The following is a 23620-nucleotide window of genomic DNA, read 5'->3' as shown; positions in this document are numbered from 1 at the left end:
GCCGCAGCTGTGGCTGCGGGTGCATTGCAAGAAGCCCCCGGAATTTTAAATTCAATAAATTGTTAAATATATGCACTTGACGTTCTTTATGGTTTGTATGGCAGATATGATTTCGCTATAGGCGCCGAAACGGCTTTAAAAAAAGGCAACGGCAAAAGCAAACCACAAAAATTCTTATGGGGTTCGCGAAGTATGCGCCACAAAAAGAAGCCAAGCATACTTTACGAAGCAGCGGAACAGTGGGTACAATGTGCGTCGGCATACTTCGCACGAACGGCTCGTGCGTGCATGAGACTTCGCTCGGACCTTCGTCGTCTAACACGAGCTGCTACTCTACTCACGCAGAATAGGATGTGTTAGCGAATCACGAACCATACTACCGCCACTGTGACTGTAGCACTATCAACACATCTATGTTTCCATACCAACGTGAACCAGAGCTGGTATTAATCGTTCACGCGCCTCTTCGACAAACCCGGTCAAATTTTTTTAGCCTTTTCTCCCAAAAATGGCACCATTCACTGATTCTGCCCTACATCTATTATATAATTCGGTAATCATTTCCCCAATTCCTACAGGCTGACTATATAAGGCTATGGTGGTGGTGAAAACGTTTTATTGAGCTGGAACGGAGTTAGTTGAGCCGTTCCTCTCTTGTGGGGGGCGTCCTCAGTCCAGGAGGCCCTGGGCACGTGCGGCCAGTTGCGCCCGGGATATCAGCTGTTGCTGGTCACCCAGGTCGCCGCTAGCCAGCTGGCCCTCCCACTGCTCAGGGGTTGGGTTGGGAAGGGGGAGTAGAGTTGGGGTTAGGTGGCACTCCCACACCATGTGGTATAGGGTGCATGGGGATGGGCAGTGTTTGCACTTTGGAGAGTACTGTGCAGGATACATAGCATGAAGGCGTTTGCCATGGGGAAAGGTGTTGGTTTGCAGCCGTCGTAAGATGCACTCGTCGGTCTTGGGAAGGTTCGGATGGGGTGGAGAGAAGTGCTGGCGTTGTCGGCGTAAATGGGCAAAGATGTCAGCGTAGCGGAGGGGTATGGGCGGAGAAGCACTTGGGTCGTCGGCTCCCGTGGGTGCCCGGGGTATGAGGGCGCGGGCAGAGGCGTGGGCCGCCTCATTCCCAGGGAGAGCCGTGTAACCCGGTGTCCACACGATGCGGATATCGGGAATTGGCGCTGATCGTTGGGTAAGAATGCGGAGGGCAAGGGCCGAGATTCGTCCAGCTTGGTAGTGGCGGCAAGCGGTCTGGGAGTCTGTCAGGATCGTCACGTACTCTAGATCGGTGTGGGCGGCCAAGGCGATTGCAATTTCTTCTGCTGTTGTTATGTTGTTGGTAGGGGTGGTAGCTGAGTTCACAAGACTTCCTGTGGAGTCGACAACGGCTGACGTGTGGGCTGAGTGAGAGGAGTATGGAGAGGCATCCACGTATCGAGTGTCGTCCCGAGATCCGTACTTGACGTAGAGGTGGGCAGCCCGCGCCTTGCGGCGGCCTTGGTTATACGTTGGGTGCATATGGCGGGGTATAGGGGAGACAGTGATGTGACGACGGATAGCTGGTGGAATGCGTTGAAGAGTATGTTACGGTGGGGGAGCGGATAGCCGAGACGACTTAATATTGAGCGACCGGTGGCTGTCAGGAGGAGGCGTTCTTTTTGGCTGGTGAGATGCGCCTCGATGAGCTCCTCAAGGGTGTTGTGAACCCCGAGTTGTTGGAAACGGATTGTTGACGTGGTGAGGGCTATGAGGTGGGCATTTTAGCCCCAAAAAGCCACCCCGTTTCTTGGCCAATCCCCCACGTGGGTATGTGCCACTACAAGAGGAACAACAACAACAAACGTTTCCTCTTGTTTGCCGTCGTGTTTGATCCAGCTGCATTTCAGCAGCTGGAGTGGGCGTGTTTTAGACAGCAAAGGGGAGGCGGTAGCAAGATGTTCCCCGTGACCAATCGATTCTTCTGTCGGAAAGCAGTCAGCATATCCCTTTGGAGCTATGACACCCTTTGAATATAGTCTTCGCCATAAGCAGTTCCCTTGTGGCCCGTAGATACCCAAGCCGCACAACACACCCGCTTTGTTGATGAACACACACTGTACCTTCAGCATGTGATACACGATCTTATCGTCAGGCTTCCGCGAATCTGTCACGTTTTACTACAATGGGCCCAGTGTACGGCCACCGCGTAGTATATGCTCGTATCTTCCACCGCCTTTCACTATCTCAGAAATAGAGTGGAGGGTAGATGCTGTGTCACCAAACGCTCTCGGAATGGTGTCCCCTCTTATCATGTGGGCCAAGGACTGCAGCGACAATCACAGAGAATGTACGCGGCACGCATAGATTAGACGTAAGGGCAGCCTTTCTATTGATACCTATGCAAAGGTAGAAACAGGCGTTTCTCCTGGGGTTATGAGTAAATCTCGATGGAACGGTTCGATTTTAGCTGATAAGTATTCTCGTTCTAGGCCACGATGCCCGACCAGCTTGATGCCCATATATTTCTAGCTGCACTTTGCTATGATGCCCATATATTTGTACTTGCACTTTGCTATATTTTTGGCTTGCACACGACGTCATCACCACCCTTTCTGGTGCACTGCTCTCAGTTTTGTCAGCGATGCGCGAGTTAAACGGCCAGATAAGTTTACTGCCTTTAACTGTGCACGCTTTTCACCAACATGGCAGCTAGAGTGGCGTCAGTGCACGCTATGTATCAACGGCGAGAAAATTTGGTTCAAAGACGGTACAAGAAGGAAATAACCCGGGCAGCTACTGTAATATACCAAGAAGTCGTTACACACCAGTTTCGGTATTTCGGAACGGCCTGGGATGAATTCGATTTTATAGTTGAAAAGCAGTACACTGAGAAAAGTTGGTCGTGTATCCAGCTGTACGGGTTCGTATGTAGTAGCATGACCAGGAGTTCACCTGCTGTCAGGCTTCACAGCATACAACTGGTATTTTGATGGCATCTACTCTTGGCTCACGAATATGTGTGCTGGAGGTTTTTTCTCAGTTCCCACGTGCTCATGTACATGGTTCTCCACACACAGTACATTATTTGTCCTATTTAAGCCTTTCCGCATAATATTATAATTTTGCCCACCCAGTTTCTTCACCTCATTCAAAAGGATTCGATTAAGACAACCATTCCGAACTAAGCTGAAATTTTTGTTTTGCCGGAATCACTGAACCATACTATGATTGAGTCAGTGTACACATATATGATTGATATTAGACTAGCATCGAACTCCAGCTAAGGCTCATTTCATACTTAAACAGCACAGTAGACGAGACCAGAGCAGAGAAACACTGAACGAGCCCCATTAGGCACCTATTTCAAATGCACAGTGGTTGGTGCGTGCAATACATCCGCCAAACGAAAATGACCCGGCATACGCAGTATACGCAGTATGCCCAGTATACGGAGTGTACCCAGTAAGACCCAGTATACGTGGATTAATCCTTCGGAAACATTCCACCAAGTTTAGATTTGCTGTCAATCGTTGTTTACATTGATTTACTTCAATTGTGTACGTACACGCGTACATACTACGAACAAACAAACAAAAAACTGGCATAAGTGACCAATGATTTTTATGGGAAAAGACTTGTATGGGGCACTGATCAGCCAGAATACACTCGACTGCATACTTTAGTTTGAAGGAAAAAAGCAGGCCTTTAGAAGGAAGCACGGACATAATGCTGACTCTTTACTGAGTTTGCTAATTTACTTATGAAAAATCGCACATATATACATGAAACATTGCACAACGTTGACAAAGCGTGGCACTGTTTCATCCTGCGAGATCAGTGCGCACGATGATCCCCAAAGAGGCCCATTTGTTTTGTTTTTTTTCAAAGCCACAGAAGCTGTGCTGACGCACGTGGAACATTTCTTGACGATAGCCACTTCCTCGACAATTACACGTAAGAGGCGATTCCGTTTTTTCCAAAGAACATCGATTTCGTGATGCGCGCGGTGAAATCGGGGCAAGTGCAGCAATGAAATGTAAGGTGACTGGATGACGTTGTCATTAGTGAGGTTGCAGTTGCGTCAATGACAGGGCACAAGAACATGTCACCTAACTCAAGAGGCGCTGTTTAAGTAGTCCTAGAAAGTTTTGCGTTTAAGTAGCCCAAGGAAGACTGCCGTATTGAAAAAACGCATTGGAGTTCGCCTGGGATTTGAATTTGGGTCATCGGTGCAGATGGAAAGTGGACTAAACCGCCACCATGGCAGAATACAATAAGGATTAGCCGGGCGCCTGCGCGTGACAGGTACACGTGACTCTACAAGTGCGCACGTGAAGGGGAGCTGATTTCCCTCCAAAAGTTCATGCCGAATTTCTAGCGGTAGTACTGGCCTTAGAAGAAGTACATCCGCAGCATTTGAATATAGCTATAATAACTGACTCACTATCGGTCTGATCCGCTTTCAAATCATCCAAAAATTCACCCCTGATCCGTGCATTCAACTTTCTGGTGCCTTCCCATTTGAGGGACATCTGCCTCATTAGGGTTCCCGGGCCCAAAGGTTTACTCCTTAATGAAGAGGCTGACCCCTTGGCGCGATCGTCTTGGGATGGTCCTGCAGTTGACTTTTGCCCTGTTCCGGTTATTGTAGCAGGAGCAAAGTTCCGTAGGTATCAACGCCTAACGAGAACGCAGTAAGGGGTCATCACAAATTTGGAAGAGCACACTCATTCAAAGCCTAATTGAAAATAGCACGTAGGGCCTCCTCCGCCCTATAGGCTATTTGCGGTGAACACGAGATTCTAGAGCACTTCCTATTACATCATCGTGGTTTTTCAATGGTCAGACAACGTCACCTTGCCAGGCCATTACAACGGATTGGATTTCCTATTTCAATGCCAGTGCTGCTTTCGCTTGGAGCCACATCACTGGGATGTTGTCACAGAGTGGTGGCTACAGCCATTCATGCATACATGTCCGAGGCGAGGCGTCTGCCCTGTTAGGTTTTATTATTACGTGTACGTGTTCCCAAATTGAACCTCATCTTTCAATTTTTAACCAATTTTCTCTTGAAATCACGTGCTGTTTCTGGATGTAAATGGTTAGTTGTGTACTTTTCAGTTGCTGTAAGCGGGCGCATTAGCACCATTCATGACCGATTCCTGGCCAATCCCCCGCGTGGGCATGCGCTCTAGGACGAGGAACAACAACAACAACAATCTACCTGAATGTGGGGAAGCTGCCACGTGAATTGCGGCCACTCTGCCTGTCGGAGTAATTCGCGTCGAAAGACAAAGAAACGAAACTGAAGAAACCTCGCTGGTTGATGCTGCGCCCCCCTTAGCCCAAGTTGTTGCATCTGGGTTTCGAAGGTATAGTTCGCTGGACAGCTTTCCACCAGACAGTATCTCAGACTGCCCCGAAATTGGGCACCTACGGTACTCTTGGAAGCGTTTACGTTGCGTAGTCTCGATTGTGCGAGGTCACACTGACTAGCTTTCGCTGCCGAGTGCCCAATTTGAATTTATACCTTCACCGCACACGAATAGCCGTCCAGCCCTATGTGATTTCTGTCAAGAGGAGGAGACAATTGAACATTTCCTGCTTTGTTGCCGGCGGTTCTTCTCTCTACGAAAACGATACCTGGAGGGTCCCATCCGGCGCCTGGATCTTTCCTTGTCTATTTAGAATTTACTGTCATTCGGGGCATCGGGGTTAAGTTTCTGCCACGGGGTTGTTTGTCGCGCCTTTCACGCTTTTATTCCGGAGTAAGGTCGGTTACCCTGTTAATAGAACACATCTCGTACTTTCTTTTTCAGGTGCGTGTAGTATCTATTATTATTCAGTATCTTTAGTTATTTTGGTTTTCATTGGTTCTCAAAATTGTTAATATCACGTTCCTCACATTCTCCTCAGTTGTATTTCCCCCTTAGTTTGAATTCTTAACCTTTTTACCACATCTGACTTGGTCAATCCCCCAGAAAGGGTACGCGCCATTGATTTATTGGCACCAACCAACGATGTAGCAGCAACAGAGTCTTTCGCAATTGCTGCATTAAAACTTCAAATCGCGTAAGAAGGCTTAATTTGCTGATAAATTTTTGTGGTTTCGCTCTACATGCGTGCAAGTACGGGCAACAGGAGCGCTGACAGTTGTCCCTCTCTCATAACAGCGTATTTTTACCGCTAAGCACTGTCTTTATGGATCAGTTCTCCGTAATATTATCACAAACACGAACGTGCCAGCGAGTTTTTATGATACTGTGAGCATCAGCGATGTGCTTTCGGGGTATTTCCGTGTAAATACGGCATCATCATTAGCATATCCGTAGTGGCAACCAATGGGTACGCTCCTCGTTCACTCATAGCCAGCCGCCCATCGTCATTATCATCTGTGTATAATCTTCCTCAGCGTGCGGTCTGCCTTCGCGGAACCTTCGTTGTGAGCCAGCGATCTAATAAACGCGGCCTCCTGGAACAAGCTATCTCTCTCAATATAGAAATGCTGCATAAAACTCGTCATTACATTGCTGCAAGCCCCGAGGCTTTTTCACTCTTAACCAACACGAAGGCTGGTTTGTTTTTCTAGCATCCTTGACAAAAGACGGGGAATAGTGGTGCACGTTGGTTCTAAAAAGTAGGGCGCGATAAGCACGGCGACATAGACAAAGCTCGACGGTACAGCATGCGTACCTGTAGACTTGAAAACCTGTCGGTTTCGTGACCTTCTGTGCTCTTGGAAGCCCCTCTGTCCCTATTTTCTTCTCTTCGTCTTTCCTTCCTACTTTCTTCCCTCCTCCCATATTTTACCGCCTCTCATATGCCGCGCGGCAAAAACTCGAAGTTAAAAAAAAAGGTGACCGGAGCGCTTGTCCCGTCATGATTTGCCCGTGTCGTCGTGTTTATCGCGCTGTAATGTTTGGAATAAGTACGCACGATGTTGCCCGACATTGTTTCATTCCCGTTAATACGTGTGTCGTCCTTTTATAACTCCGTCTCGTCCCGTCCACTTCGCGCTGTTTTATCCATTCTTGTCAGACACGACGGCTGAAGGGCGAAAGAAATTCAGTAAAACGTAATCACGCGCTAAAAAGGTGGGCGACTTACCCTCAGACTTGTACTCATCTAGCCGCAATTGGACGAGGAGGCACCGAAACCCAGTTCCTCGACGACTCGAAGCGATACAGGCGGAAGGCGATGCCATTGTGCCCCCATAAAAAGCTACCGCACAGAGCTCCCGCTCGCTCGTTTGCACTAGCATCTCGCGGAACAAACTGGCGCTGAGGTCAGCGAAAAGAACTGCAGCAGCGTCGCTTGGCGTTCCCACCTGCCTTGCACCTGCTAAACGCGTGGGCGTTCACTGGGGAATCACTTTCTGAAGTGTACAGGTTCTACTCCGCGCAGAGATCGCGGAGTCGTAGCTTCAGCGCTATTTGCTCTGCTGCGTTGAAAAAACGCCAGTGAAGGGTCCGTAGAACGCCAAGAAGAACAATATTTTGAACGCAAGTAATTGTTTGAAATTCAAAACATTCTGCAGAAATTCAGAGAATTGTCTGATAATGCGTATCATTCTTGTTCCGCTTGTCTAGAGTGTAAATTCTTTACAGCCAATTTTTGGTTTTTCTAAATCCTGTCCGAGCAATTATCTCCATTTACACTATTATAACGATTAAATTTGGAACTATCGCGAAATCTGCAATATTGTAGAAATGCAGGGCGTTACACGGTTCACAAGTTCCTGTATTTTCTTTTGTATTTCTATTTTTTCAATATTTCGTGCAACCAATTATCTCGGTTTACTACAGTTTAACGAGTACTGGTGGAACTTCCGCGATATCTGCATTTTTGTGGAAATGCAGGGCGTTACACGGTCCTGGCTGTCGGGGTACTCGGCAAGGAATGCTACGCCTTAATACTTGAAATTGAAAGAAGTAATGGCAGCAACCCTTTTTTTCAATAAATGTTTCTGTCCCTCTCTCTCCAATCGGATGCCGTGACTAAAGGTGCGCATCGCCAGCTTGCGCCCTGTTTGAGAAGAAACGGGGAGTCGATGGTTTTGCCCTAATTATATCAGTGGACGAATTTAAACTCTTGCATAAATGCGCTATGGCCGTTTGCTTCAAGATCAGGACCTGCTGATGAACCGGATGAAAACTTTTAAAGGGCGCTGCGCCACACAGCTTCTGCCGGTTAAGGTCTACGACTTAAGTCTCCCTCTTGTGCTAACGGGATTTCTATAGAACATCACTCCAGAAGAGACTGGAGCCTAATTAAATTTCAGTTTAGTAACTTCCCAACCAGACAGAAGTCTGTCAAAATGTTCACCTTCACTCCAGAGGATATTCAGATAGCAAGAAATAATGGTGCAAGAACGGTGAACCCGCTTTCGAAATACGGTTTTGTTGCAGCAGCGTAACGCGATTACCTCACGGGATAATAGGGCTAATAACACGCGCCGGCAGTTCTGGGGCATATATAATTTTTGATTAGTTTGCTGCACTAGTGTTACTAACGACTTCAATGTCACACAGAGGTTGGTTAAAAAGGCGTCTTTACTGAGCTTCCATTCCTCGTCTTATTTGCCTTGTCTACTTCAAAGCAATGCAGAAACTATCGCAGCAAGTACTTGCCGCCTTGATTCATATCGCATATATATAGCCTGCCGTTCATATTCCACTAAGAAGGTGTGATAGATCACTACGGAGTGCAGTCAGTCTCTTTGTAGCATTCAGGTGTTGGGGATCGGGTACTGCGTAGTGTGAGGATATTCGGTCCCGTTCGCTCAACGCTGTCTTAGGCCGGTTCTTCAAGAACCGGCGGTTCTTGAAGAACCGGTCCAAGACAGCATGCCGGTTCTTCACGACGACGCTCGCGCTTTCCATACCGCTTTCCCCTTCACGTATCCAACTGCACCTCGAAAGCCACTTCCGGGGCCATGTCTCACGAGACGGTTAGCTATACAACCCTTGCTCTAAAATGCAGATTTTCCCAATGTTATAACGGGGTAACGTCGCAACTCCCGCAAATGCTGCAACCTAGGCCGTATCCGCCAGCTCGATCGCTTCGATGTTGTAGGTATTTCTGTATCTGCAACGACATTTACCTTCAACTTTTGAGAGCCACATGAGTAAGAATATGGCTCGCTATCTCCTCGCGCTCTATGTAAACACTAGTGATCTTCTCCCAGGCTGTGTTTCCGCTGTTGTGCCTTACAACCCGTAACATGTGGGAATGTGTAAAAACAAGTGATCTCCTCCCAGGCTGTATTTCCGTTGTCGTGCCTTACAACCCGTAACACGTGGAAAGGGGGGGGGGTGATGTGAGGTATAACTATGGCGTATTTCGCGGTGAGGCTATTTCGACGTGCATAAAAAAAGAATGAACAATAAACTTAAATACAGCAATTTTTTTCAGGCTATAGATATATATAGTTATTGGAACATCATTTCAAAAAAGTTGCGCTGGAGACTGTTCACAATAACGGACACAAAACACATTCACTTTGTCCTGAAGACGGTGCACGAAAACTGATTTTATTAGAAATGAGGCAAAAAACACAACAAAAAATGCGAAAAACAACGAATTCGGTTAGTGGGGAAGGGACGTTAAAATTAAAAAAAGCATGAGTGTTTCCCACGAGTTTTACTATCTTTCCTGGAATTGGGGATCAGCTGCTGCCGATTTGGTGATATAAGCGCATACTCTGACGCTACTCATTAAAATTCAGTGAACATATTTTTAGCAGCGGGACGTGCCGTACGCTACGCACTGCGTCACGCGGGATTAGAACGGGAGCACTGAGTGTTCGTTTCATTGCTTTGTATGTGTGTCTTTTGTGCGTTCCTCAAGGTTAGTGAAATGTTAACGCGTGCGTGTATCCCCCGGCCATACGCGGGCGCTTACACACGCATAGCGGATGTGCCACCCACATGTAGGGACAAAGGCTTTTACTCTTTTTGGATGGTTCCACTGCTGAACACATGTTTCGAACGTCTCGCTGGGCGCTCGGCAACTTGTGCACATGTGCGCACGTGCGTACGCATGCTAGAGCTTTAGTGTGCCAAAGAGTGTAATTATTTTTTTCATTTTAAATACCTTTAAGAGAGTAAGAACTCTATCTCTATTTACCAGCTCCTTTACATAGTTATTTTCTGTTCATCACAAGCGGAAAACTTACAAGCTGGTAGTACGAACTTCTTCTGCCTGAATGAAAGGCTAACTCATCTATGAAATGCACCCTACAACACTTTTTTCAACTTTTTTGAAATCTTAAATGCTTGCAGAACGTAGTCACCCAACACATCCAGTACTTAGATTAGGGGGTCGCAAAGTAGCTCAGCCAAAAACTACTGCTCTATGCCCATCAGATAACATGGAAACTCGCTCAAAAGATTTTTCTCTCTTTCCCGGTCTTGACGTTCTTCGACGGCCCGAATGACGTCACCGGAGCCACGTAGCGGCTGTTGGCCGGTTTTCCTTCAGTTGCAGCAATGAAAGCTTTTCGATAGCAACTTCAAAAATAAAATAACAAAAACAAAGCAGAAACGGAAGGCATATCTGGTGCGACGAGCAAATCACGCAGTGCCGGTCCGTGCTGGTGATAAGGGTGGCTTTCGCAGTGTTTCCAGACGTGAAGGGAAGAGTGAAAGCGTTTATCAAAAGTGTTGCAGGGCCCCTTTGAAATGTTCTTGTGGAATTATGTGCCAAGCGTGCACACGTGGACTGAATTGGCGTTCCACGGACAGCTGGATTGAAAATTTATTGTATATCATGCATACACAAACACGCATGTGCGCAGTAGAGATTATTCTGCCGTCTGGGGTTAAGCAAGATACTTCACCATTGCATCTTTAACAGTTAAAATATGCGTTGAAGCGGCACGTGATATCGGGCAGACCAAGCTCGCCGCCCCAACCCGAAGCCTCCGCAGCACGACCTCCTCCCAACGAGCGAGCCCACTGGGGACGCCAGTTTCACTCGGTGAAAGTGAAGCACGCGCGGCGCGACGGAGGGTTTCCTTTTCCACCAGCAGTTCTTCTATGGTAGATACCGGAAGGAGTGGTAGTGTCCGTGGGAGGTGCCTGTGCCAGGAGCGATCCGCCGCTGTGTGGGCAGGAAGCATGTCCCGGCCAATCCACAAAACGCGGACAGGGCATGGATAAGTGTCCATAATCTCGTGAATGCGTGCGGCCAGGCTTTTACAACGCGCAACGCGACGCAAATCCCGAATCGCTGCCGTTGAGTCAGTATAAAGTTCCAGCTTGTACCCAGTAGTCAAAGTCGATGCAAGAGCCTGCAGGCCATCGCGAATGGCATTAAGTTGCTCCCTGCACATGTGCTCTGCCACGTGTTTTGCCTCGACTGCTTCCTTCGGTCGATGTACATCTTCAGCGGTCGGGTGGTGCGCGACGAACGACCTATAAAAATAATAGATTTGCAGGACGACGTCAAAGTACGATCCCGTTTTCGCTGTTGCAAAGCCACGGAACAATTTACGACGAAGTGGTGGCATAACAGCACAGTTGGCATATAGCGCTCGGTACGCCGGCACTGCAGCCAACCTGCCCGCGTGGAAGTTAGTTTTCCACGCCGGTTTCCCATAATGGACCGCACAGTAGCGTGCTGAAGCACGGACGCGGATATTTCTGAACGCAGCTTTCCCATTCGTACGGTGTATTGAGCCCCAACGGGGAGACTTTCGCCCTGGCAAGGTATTTTTCTATCATCTGCATGCTGCTTAACACAACCGAGACACAGTGGTAACACAACCGAGACACAGCGACCGAGACAGAGTCAATAAGAAGGGGGTGAAACTTGTCAGGGTGTACAAGAGAAATTTCAGAGGCACACACTTGTACGTTTTTTAAGTTTTAGAAGCATACATCTAGAACATTACCACAAGAGTTTTCTATGCGGCAAAACTGCTGCATGGAGGTGAAAGATTGAAAATATAATAAGATGCTGCATTTCTGTGCTACATAATGGTTTTTGTACTTAAAGAAAGACTGTTCCAGCGAATACCGGGGGTGTTGAAGTCCCCAAGTATAATGACCTTATGGTTGGAGTGTGCGTTAGAACGGTGGCTTCGGCTAGTTGGTGCATACTGAAATTCAAAACAGCGCAAAAAGACGGGGCAAGGAAACGACGACACAAGGCGCTGACGACCCATTGATGTTCTACCTGAGCTGACGCCTTGCTCCAGCTTCACGAGTCCGCAGCTCGAGGTTTCTAGCTCGTCCCTCGTACACCATGCCAACCGTGCTTTGCGCTCTAACCGTCTCAGTGGATAGCAGTACCATTGGTTGCCTGCTGCTTCCTTTTGCCATCCACCAGTGTCGGAATTTCGTCCCCATCCTTCCCATCCCTTCCCTTTTTCCTCCCCACTTGCCGCACGCTCGTTCTTGACGGGCACAAGCGGTTGCGGGAACTGCAAAACCCGTCGAGGAACCGGCAGTTGGCGTTCCGCGTTTCTACCTGTCTCTATGGCAACGCGGCCAGCTATCCGAAGGTTCTTCCTGCGTTGTCTCTACTCTGCGTTCTTTGTTCTTCTATCGCTCGACAGAGCGACACGAAAATGACCTCCATGCCGGAAAATGTTTGCCCAGTTGATCCCAGTGCCGCATCGTCGTGACACTGCGGCCCTGTTGCCTAGGTGTAGGCAAACAGTTCGGAGGAAAGATGGTCACCCATTTTCTTCCCTGCCTAAATTGACAGAACTCGTAGTTCGTGTGGATGAACGTGATTAGACCATACGAGCGGGCTAAGAATAGCGAACATCACAAAAGGTGGGAAAGGTGTTGAGCAGTTTCGATTGTTTGATTTTTTACGGCCGCTGCACACTATAGCCTCTGCAAACTAGACGAAACGAGCGCGGAATGTCCTTTCACACTTGTCCTTGATAATTACAATGTCCTTGATCTTGGTGCGGAAGATGCGGCAAGCTCGGAGACGTCTTCCTCTTGAATACTGGAGACCTGCGCCGCACTTAGGACCCTCCTGCCGCCCGACATTATTATTTTCGATGGAGGTTGAGTAGTGAAAATGCCCCGATGCACAAAGCCGAGTAATGTCAACTATGCCCTGGTGGTCTGAATGTCTCCGTAGCCTTCCAATGAGGGGGCATAATAACCGCTCACCGACTTGGGAGAATTAGGCAGCCATTGGAACTATTTATTTCTATAAGCTTTTATTTTAAAAATATACTTTATTTCTATATACTTTTGAACAATTTCGCATTCATTCGTTCTAAACACGTGATGCGGTCGTTACCACAAGCGCTCAGGTCTGCGCATGCTTGAAGCACTCCCGCTGGCAGTGTGTCTGTACGTTGCCTGCATTGTTAAAGGGAAGTGCTCCCTTCAAGACTGGGCTTGATTTACAAGTGCTTCAGCTCTTGCACGCTTACTTTGACACTTTTCCTATACACAACGAGAGAATGAAACGATCTCCCCTCCATACGTGTTTAAGTTCTGACCATTCAGACGATTGCTGGAAATGTTTGTCAACGAGGTACTTGCCAACACGGCCACTAAACCTTACCCAGTCCACGAATAGGAAGCCCTCGCTGAGCTTGATTGATTGTAGGATTTAATGCACCGACGGAACGCCGGCGATGAGGCGCGCCGTAGTGGAGGGCTCCGGATTAATTTTGACCACCTGGGTATCTTTAACGTGTGCCGAAATCTCGTACACACGGGCGTTTGGGTTTCCGCCACCATCAGAACAGAAGACGCCGCAGCCGGGAATCGAGCCCGCGACCTCGTGCTCAGCAGCGCAACGCCTTAGTTACTGAGCCACCGCGGCGGGTCTCCTCGGTGAGCTTAAAACGGGCATTGACACATGTGCCTCGCGAATATGCACCTTCTGTCACTTGGTGTGGAAAGCGAACATGCAACGCCTCATCCGGATCTGCCCCCCGTTTGATCCTTTTTGACCTGACCGTAATATTTTTCAACATCCTGATTTTCAGGTTGTGCATAAGGCCATAAAATCTCATCATCTTGGCACATAAGCCCACTTCGGCGTTGCTAGCGGCCTGGCGCGAGAAACTGAGTGGGTTCCCTGTTCCCTGTTCCGCTCTTAAATCACCAGGGACCTCCGGTGCTCCTCTTAAATAAAAGAAATGTATCAATCCATCCAATGGTGGATACCTCGTACATTTAAGTGTTTTCGCCAGGAGGATAGTCTGTATGTTCCATTTTCACCAAATAACTACATTATATAGGTCCATTTGTTATAACTACAATGTCGTTAAATTTGACCCCGCATAACAACACAAAGGAGAACATAAAGCGCGCAGTTTAGGTGCTCTTTTTACATAGTAAGTGCTTCTTTTGACCTGCCGCGATTCCTCGGTGGCAAAACGCTGTGTTGCTGAGCCTAAGCACGCTGAATTAATCCCCGCCGCAATGGTCTTTTTTTCCTGATGAAGACTAAAAACAAAAACGCCAGTGGAGCGAGATTAATAAGCTCGTTAAAAAGCTACCGGTGGTCAAAATTAACCCAGAGTCCTCCAATAAAGCGCGTCTCAGGCACAGGGCTCCATCCTTGCAGACCCTCAGATCTAAAGCGCTGGATATGGGGGCCCCAGCACCAGTCTCTTCTTGAATTTTTGCGTGCTACGGGTGCAGTGTTGTAGATATGACAATATTTTCTTATGCCGTAGGGCAATCCTTCGCACACGCAAAAAAAATACCCCAGGTGTAACTTCGGTGTGTAAAATCCCCAAAATTCAAATTTTTTGCTTGGTACGAATGGTTCCTGTGAAATCCGTGTGATCGGGAAGCTATACCAGACTGTGCATTGTGCGAGGCCACTCTGAATTACAGCCCGGATGAAGGGGCGGAGGGGGTTGAACACTGCAGCTGCTTGGCCTCGTGTTGTAACACGTGCGAGCCCGGTGCCTTGATGCGAATAACAGCACAGGTGTTGCGAAATGTTCTTTGACGTAAGCCTAGGCCGTTCCAGCGCGCTCACGGAATATCCTAACATAACAGGAAGGGTAACGTCCTTCGGCGGGGAAGCTGTGGGATCCAAATATGAAGAGCAACGTGTTTTCACGAATTCCACGAAGTACGTTTACTGTGTAGCTGTGACGGCCGTGCAGACAGAAGCGATGTGACGGAAAAGCTAGAACAAAGCCATCGCGACCTTACTGAAAAACGTGTTGAAATAAATTGCTAGACGGTATTTTTAATAGAAAAACGTATCGTGAAACAAAATGAAATGTAAAAAAACCTTGCTATAAGTACTGGGAACTTGAGATTAAAGGGGATATAAAAGAATGCACCGAGACGTATATCAGTATGTTGAGCATGATAATTGCAAAACGACCAATTAGGCTATTAGTAAGATGCGTTCCCGCCAAACGTCCTTTTGGCTTGTCGATTCAAACACGGATATATCAAGAGTTATAGTAACGGGAGTCGTAGTAACGGTGGGAAGAAGAAAAAAATCAAACAAGATTCGTAATAGGCTGTGTATAGACTGACGTCCATCGGTAATATAAGCACTCCACTATATCGGCGTCCACTGGTGTTTTGCAACACAACTGCCGCGTCAGGCCCTACATTGCTCTAGATAACGTAAAGCTAGGCAACCTAACCTAAACATTAACATAACCTAACATAACATGGCCTAACGCACACAAAGAAGTAATTTAAAACGCCAAAAACAAACCTAAGCCATAAAAATTTTAGTTCAATTTAAAGATGAAAAAAAAAAAACGAGACAAAATCCTGTCTCGAACCACGGCCCCTGGGATCAGGAAGTTTCAATGACTTTTTTTTTCTTTACTGCATGGTAAACTGCCCTTATTACAGCCTACAAAAACTATCAGTCATCCAAGAAGATGCAATTTACTGCAGTTTAAATAAGCCGTCCGTCAAAACTCCGGCAAGCAGGCGCACGCGTCCAACAGATGCAGCCATTCTGGTGTGTCACTTTGCGCCGCATAACTGCTCCACCCCAATAGACGCTTTGGAGGTGCTATCCTAGTCTTAAATATTCGGAGCCCGTCGGAGGGCACTCTAGGTGATCGCTGCAGGCATGGCTTGAGTCCAAGTCCAGGCCACGCAACCTGAGTCTAAGTCGAACATCCAAACTGCTTCGACAGTGTCGGAATGGCGCCATCGGAGAGACGTCTGCTTCATAACACTTAGGGAACCATGTTCGACTCCGACCACGGGAAGCGCTTTTTTCTTGAGGCGCTTCCCGTTTTATCATCATCATTATGTTCACCATGTGCCCTTTGTGGAAGCCCAAGTTGGGTTTTCTGCAGTCCACTTTAGAGTTACGATCTATGGCGCGACCACAGAAAGTTTCGCTTCAAAAGAGACGAAAATTATAATATAATAATTAGAGGACAGGTTCCGCAACTGGAAACTAACATTTTCGCTATGTGCATGACACAGAGTGCTGCAGGTGCCCTCGTAACTCTTTTCTACACCCGTAGGGTCAGATGCAGTCCCTTGGGTTGGGGAAATGTTTAAGCCAATAATGGAAATCCTGATCTCCATCATTCCGTGCAAGCCTCCGAGAACCATCACGTCACAATGCAAATATTCTCTTCAGCGGCTGTACTCCCATGTTACACTTGCCAGTTAGGATAACCTGTGACCCATATAGCGCGCCCCAGACAGTTTACGGCCGTCACGATAACGCGATCCGGCATGTCCCGGAGTCGCAGCACGTGAACGTGACAATGACACTCGACGTGTCCCTTGGCCTTCAGCCATTTGGGACCTTTTGTACAGCCTCCTGGGTGACACTCATACATTTTGTAATCTCCAAATCGCGCTCGCGGGTAATGGTAATAAAACATGGTTCTGTGTTTGCCCAAGTCAAATTTTCAGCGCAACATTAGCATTCTCTGCGATTGTATTGATGTCCGGTTAACTCGCCTTGTAAACAAAGCAGTATAAATTTTCAAGTTATGAAGTAAGTTATCGGGCATACAACACGTTTCACTTGACATTACCACTCGTCATAACGGGAAGCAGCGTTTCGGAACACATCAGTGCAGAACATGGCGCTGTTTTCCCACAGAGGGCAAGCCGGCACTTTTTAGGCTACGCGAAGAGAAAATAAAGCAAAGCACGCGAAGGCGCTGTAGTTGCGTCTGCTGTTGTATGTCCTCTGCGACTGCGCAACTCGATCCTCGTGAGCGTCTCTGAAAACTGTCTTCTTCAGCGACATTACGATGCGCGTGTTGTCAGACGTTGTAAGTGCAGCCGCAACGAAATGTGGAAATCCCCCACAACTACTCTTGCGGCGTGACGTGCCTGGATGGCAGCCTGTTCTCGTGTTTTAAAGGGGATAGCGGGTTGAGTAACGTGATCCGGCTACTTATAGCCTGGACACAGGCGCATATCAACACGCCACATTTATTCACAAGCTTTTCGTATTAATTAAAGCTTCACAAGACCACAGCATCGCATGACAAGTGCTGTCTCTTTTGTCTTAACTAAAGTGCCTGCAGTAATATTATGGAGTCCTTGTTGCGGCGTCATCTTCTTGACTATCCTGACTCGTTAGGAGCAGAGATGGCATGACTACGGTTCGCGTGTTTTTTTACCCCTTTCTGGTCCTGTTTTTGGTGAAGTGATATTGGCCCCATTTCCGCAACAACTGACTATCGATGGTACGGACTCTGCACAGGTTTGTTATCATTTCCAACATCTTCCACACGATCTCAAACGGCGTCCTTCTGGTGCGAAGTGTTACACCACGGACGATAAATCCAACAAATATTCTCAAAATAAGGAAGGCCACGTAACCCTCTTAACAAACCTTAGGCAACAACGTCGAGCCAAAAGGGTCACCTGCCTGAGCTAGTACTGTAGTACAGTTAAACCTGGATGTAACGAACGTCTGTGTAACGAATTCCTGGATTTAAGGAAATTGTTCAATTCCCCATTTCCACCCCCATTGAAGCCCATGTGCTTACGACCTCCATATAGCGAAGGCGTTCCGGTGGTTAACCTAGACGTAACGAACTCGCTAAGCTGATCAGTCATTGCTTTTTGAACTTTTCATGAAAAAATTGGCTGGCGAAACGCACTAACCACCGTATATAGACTAGCACTACTTTAAGGAACAAGAAGCTACAAAAACGTCTGGGATCCCTAAAAACAAAATTTGTTGTGATGATGATGATGTACGGAGCGGCCAGCGCCGTCCGATGGCTAACGTAACACCCACTTGAGGTTTCGCTTGTGTGGCGCGACACCACTTCGCAAGGACAGTTACGCTTCGCTTTTTTCGCCGTCACCGCAAACGACCGTGCGTTCTCACATCTCAGCGCGGTGTCAGTTCGACACATTTTTTCAGGTGCTAGGCTGACCGTAGGCGTCTAGTCGCGCGTCTCCACTGCTGTTTGTGGTGTTGGTTCGTCTTTGATGAGTTCTGCCGCCAGAAAATGAAGCATTTTCTCTTTTTAAGACAAGCAAGTAAATGCAACCGCCTCCCGGTACGGTATCCCAGCTGGCACCCTCTCAACAATTTTGAGTGCGGAATGTGGATCTGGGATTGGATTTCTAAGACATGCAGCTGGGATATTTTATATTGACAAGGGGATGCCTAAAGAGAAGAAGTCTTCTTGTGTTGTGTTGGCTCCAGTTATTTCAATAATTCTGTGAATGAATCCTTTTTGTGTTTCAACGTACCCTTCTGGATCGGTAGCAGCAGTTGTACATGTAATTTTTATGAGTCCGGGTCAGGAGTAAACAAACGGTAAAAAAAGGACGCTATATCTACCGACGCGTGTTGGCGCCCAGCATTACAAAGGTCGGAACGTGTCTGTTCGTAAATTCGTTTGGGGGCTACTTTATGATTTGCCACGCTGTCTCCATCCTGAATTTCTCTAATGCTGCAGCATCACACCTCGATGAAGGTGTGACGTGCAGTGGCCGGGGAGATGTATTCTTGCCTTAACATCTCTTGCAACACACTCCCCCACAACAGCGACATCGGATTCCCTATGACGCAGGAGTACACGCTCCGCTAGCAAATTTTGTGGGCTTACGGGCTCGAGCGGGTTAGCATGTATGAGTTGGTGAGGGCGACTAACTGACCGAACCGCACGTTTATAGATTATTTTCTTTGTGTATAGCGACGCGCTCAAGAAGCTACAGTCTATTTGAGACAGAGGCGCAAAAAATGTTGGGTATAAACGGCGCATATAGTTTTATGGCCTTACATTAAGCTCTCAATAGCGCCAGCTTCACTTTTCTCGCAGTGAGATCTGAGAATGCTGGCACAGGGCGCTAACCAGTTAGTCTAGACCGGAGCCTTAGCTGTACGTACAATGTGCATGAATAAACCGGGATGGTAATACGTCCATCTGCCTGAATAGCCTGTTTTATTTCTGACCACTTCTGTTCATTCGCGAATAAAAAATCTGTCTCAAATATCTAAGCCCTTACGTTGGGGAGCTCCTTTTTGCTTGCAGCTCCACCAATCCACGTGAGAGATGCGGTACTAAGGGAATTGTGAGTTTGTGCACAAACACGTAAAACACGGTCATTCCATGGGTGGCAGTCCCATGGATTCCGCGCAAAAGCAGGTTTCTTTTTTTCAGAGAAGGGAGGACCATAGACACAAGTTCCGGAAGCAGCTGCGGCCTTTTAATTAAAACAAGAGCTACGCTTGTAGCAGTTTGGTCGAGGACGCTCATAAGGTTTCTTATTCAGTAAATACTCGCTACAAGTAACGGGAAGTTCGTGAAAGAAAATTATGTACAGGTGCCGTCAAAAGTAATTGAACCATGGTCTTGTAAATTTACAGGAATCTCTTCTACCCGTAACTTCCTGGCTCCATTGATGTGCGCTTAAAGGAGTCTTCCCTATTAGACGAAGCTTCGCGTAAATCAGTACTGGCTGTCATAAAGCCATTAAGACAGATATTTCGCGATATTACCAAATCCTTGTTCCAATTACTTATGACGGCGCCTGTACGAAGTGCGGCTGCAGGTATTTCAGATCGGGACGCAACAACGAAACATAGAGGGCACACTATTATGTACAGTCATGCAGAAATGAAATGAGAACACGAAAATATGCACCACAACCCACAAATAGCGCGATTTCGCTCCACGCAAGTCCAAATAACGCCTGGTTTAGTTACGAAAACAAATCTGGGAGATGTGGCTTTCCAAATGTATTAATAGCGCGACGTCATTGGGCCTCCCCGAACAGTATTCCTCAATTTTGCGTGTTCCAGTTCACATCTTCGTGTTCGTGTTTCATTTTTCCGTACAGTAGCAAAGATTCATAGTTGCGCGTAGAACACGTGCCGCGCTACGACTGCCTACCGACGAGACCACGCTAAAAAAAAAAAAAAAAACTGAGAGTAGCAATGCAATAACATCCGTGGCAGGCAAAGCGAGCACGCGGATTCTATGAAGAGCCCACAAAAATAGACACTCGGCTTGATACTGGTAATCAAAATCAGAGCCAGTGTAACCAGTGCGCCAAAAAGAAATATAATAAAAATTGAATTAAAACTCCCTGCATGTACGAACGTCCAAGCTGACAGCCCCACTATAATTGTTTCCGAACAATGTTTCAACATGCCTTACCTCCATAGAAAGCAGGCCGTGGCCGCGACTGCTGGTACGCAGAAATTCCGCCTATTTTAGCGTGAGCACTTCGCACGTGGCACGTTTAGCTATGCGGCGCTGAAACCCGTTCTATTTCCGAAGATAGTCCATCTGGAGCAAGCCGGTTTAACCAGGCCATCCTTTCAGCCAGACCTCTGTTCTTTCCCATCCTATCAACGCCGGAGATTCGCTCCTCGTGAAGAGACGTGCCCTGCACGCTGTTTACTGTGTGTCACACGCCAAGAGACATGCTATCCGAGAGGAAGTGATAAAATGCCCAACGAGGGCATCATTGTCATCAACGGCGTTTTGGCAAAAATGAAGGCTAGAACGTTGGAAACTCTGGAGCCTACTAAAGTGTCGCAAATCACCCACAATTTCGCAGTATACTAGCCGCCGCGGTGGCTCAGTGGCTAGGGCGTTGTGCTGCTGAGCCCAAGGACGTGGGTTCAATCCAGGACACGGCGGCTGCTTTTCTTAGGGATGTGAAAAACAAACATTGCTGTGTGTCGAGAATTTGGCCCAGGTTATAGATCCCCAGGTGGTCGAAATTAATGCGGAGCCTTAATGCTGAGCGCATCATGGCCCAGGTGTAGATTCGGTGCCTTAAACTTACAAAAGCAATCAATTAATCAATCATTCAGTCAGTCACAACTACTCGCAGCGGGTCGTTGGGCAACGGTTTATAACAGGGGATATGTGGTACTCTCGCACGATATTCCGTGATTGACACCGACTAACTGCCTGTAGTTGCTATAGCCCACAGTTTAGTTGCCTGGTCGCTGCGTTTGACACTCTGCGCTGTGAGTAAGCTGGAATATCTCTTTTTGACCGTTGACTGGGGTTTGAGTGCCAAGATCCGGTAAAAATACAGCCGGAACTTAGCACTGTTCGACACTGACAGCGGCATTTACCGTACTGTCGACGCAGGCGTAAACTTTTCCGTGCCTGTGGTCTCAATATAAGCTCCTCCGGCCTCTCAAACAACCGTACAATATCAGGGGCCGGGAACTGTCCCTTAAATGTAAATTAAAAATGTTTTGAAATCTATTGATTTAATTCGCTTACCTGTTGCACGGCATACCCACTGACGTTGTGGGACAAACGGTAGGAGTAGCGACCCATCGTTGGATGTCTCCGGGGTTACAATACTCTGAGCACTGTACGGCACTCGCACTCCCATGGACCCTAGCGCGCTGTGTGCTACTAGCAGTGCAGGCAAAGATCTGCAGCGAGCCGCCGGTTTATCAACAACTTCGGGCGACGACACGCCAGCGCAGCTGGGTATTCATTTTTTTTTTCTTTTCCGGAAAAGCTCTGACACTGAAATCGCGGTGGATTGCCTCGCTTTATTTCTGCTCGCAGCAGACTGGCGGGCCTCGCAAATATTTTTCTTTATCGCTTCAGCGAGCCTGGTTGCACGCCCCCTGAAAATAGCTTACGCTGGAAACACGATGCCTTCGTTCAGAGTCGAACCCGTGGGGAGAGAGTTTGCCGTCTTTGTTGGCTTCCGTACTTTACAGGCAAGGTTGAACAGATAAGGCTGTGGAAATCTTTGTCGGTCGCGGCCGCGCTTTACAGTGCTTGGCGTGCATCTTTGTTTTGCGGGAATGTATGCACGCGTACTGCAGTAGTACAGTCAGCCGACGCGCTCCTTATCGCGTCGTTGGTATTTTCAAGACGCTCGCGGCCGCATCGCCTTGCGCTCACCCCGAACGGGACCGATAGTATGATAACGTGATTTTCCCTTTGTTTCTCCAGAAGAAAGCGCCGGTGGCGAAGGACTTCCACTGTAATGGAATTTTACTACGCGAGCAGATGAGACCGTAAACATGTGGGTGGTTTTGCTGCGGAGGCCTCCATTTTTATCCGTGACGCACACCGTGACGCCGTCCACAATTATGACATTAAATTTCTGGACAAACAAAGAAGTCATTCCTATCTTGGAAGGTGAACGACCAGCTACGCTGCATAAAATGCACATCACTGACATATTAGGGGATGAACACGTACCTATTTTTTTATCATTTCGTAATGCTAGTGACTACGGCTTTGTTGCTACCTGATGAAATTTGAAAGGACTAAAGTTTTATCCTAGAGCAGAAACGTGGAACTGAGCGTTTTTCTCCTGTCGAAGGCTATGTATTGAAAGCCGACGCCGTTAACAACGTTACAGTAAATTAATTACTTGTGACAACTAAATGAAATTCGGCGTAATAATAGAGGCGTCTTAGCGGCGAGTTTTTACCAAGCCTGTTCCAAGATAGTTTCGATAAAACAAGGGTTACAGCCGTTTATTGTAAGCGTACTCCTCCCATATTTCCCGATATATTGCCAGCAGACGGGAATTCTGTAGCGTGTACAACTTTACTGGGAATAATTATGAAAAGCAAACGGAACTAAGAGAAATGATGAAGTCATCTTAGCGGCCAAATGGCATCAATGGTTTATGGCGAAGTATTGATAAAATATTAGCTATAGCCACTGTTTGGTCAGCGTTCACGGTAATGTTGACTTTCCCGCAAGGCGTTTTTGCATACGCACAGCAACAGTGCACGGAACCCAAGTGTTACAGGAGGCGGAAGGGGGAGGAAAAATTAAAGCCGTTCCACTGAACGTAAAAGCTGACAGAAGTGCATAGAGAGCAGTGATTCGCCATTATGGGCTGTAGCGCCGTTATCCGCTCACTGCTACCACCCAATGCAATTCAAATTTTCCGCCTTTGCGGTGCTCGCGCGCCTCCTGCCTGAAACTGCTCTAGCGGGAGTTCTGTTCTTTTTGTGCTTGCTTTTCCTCCCGCACGCGCCGGCGTTGCACTGCCACCTTTCTTTCGCTTACTATTGTAAATTAGAAAACCAACTCAACGAGCGTTCCTGACTTCAAGAACGCGGGCGCAGCCGGTTAATCACGTATATTTTGCCTCAAATGTGTTTGCAGTTTTCTTTGCGCTAAACAACGGGGAGATGTATGACAAGCGCCAGCGGTTCGCGAGTTTTCAACACAGTTACTGTATAAACCGCTTGGCTTTCGAAGCCTCTGTTGGAC

General features: G+C 47.6%; 1 protein-coding gene across 2 annotated transcripts in view; it reads right to left on the bottom strand.

The window, feature by feature from the left end:
- The window catches only part of LOC144173111 (uncharacterized), a 41474-nt gene extending 19536 nt beyond the window's left edge, over nt 1-21938 (bottom strand). Inside the window, exon 1 of one of the 2 annotated variants that reach the window (XM_077701618.1) lies at nt 21644-21938. In XM_077701618.1, coding sequence (XP_077557744.1) covers nt 21644-21700 — 57 coding nt within the window. In that variant the 5' untranslated portion in view covers nt 21701-21938. Of the gene's footprint in view, nt 1-7083; nt 7219-21643 lie in introns of those variants that run through there. The other variant, XM_077701619.1, reaches the window with a different exon arrangement.
- Between the last annotated feature and the right edge of the window lie 1682 nt (nt 21939-23620).

The sequence above is a fragment of the Haemaphysalis longicornis genome, unplaced genomic scaffold (assembly GCF_048455015.1).
Source record: "Haemaphysalis longicornis isolate Haplotype H1 unplaced genomic scaffold, Haemaphysalis longicornis Haplotype H1 scaffold_29, whole genome shotgun sequence".
Taxonomy (NCBI): domain Eukaryota; kingdom Metazoa; phylum Arthropoda; class Arachnida; order Ixodida; family Ixodidae; genus Haemaphysalis; species Haemaphysalis longicornis.
The sequence above is the reverse complement of the archived record's forward strand: the minus strand, read 5'-3'. Positions and strand labels throughout refer to the sequence as shown.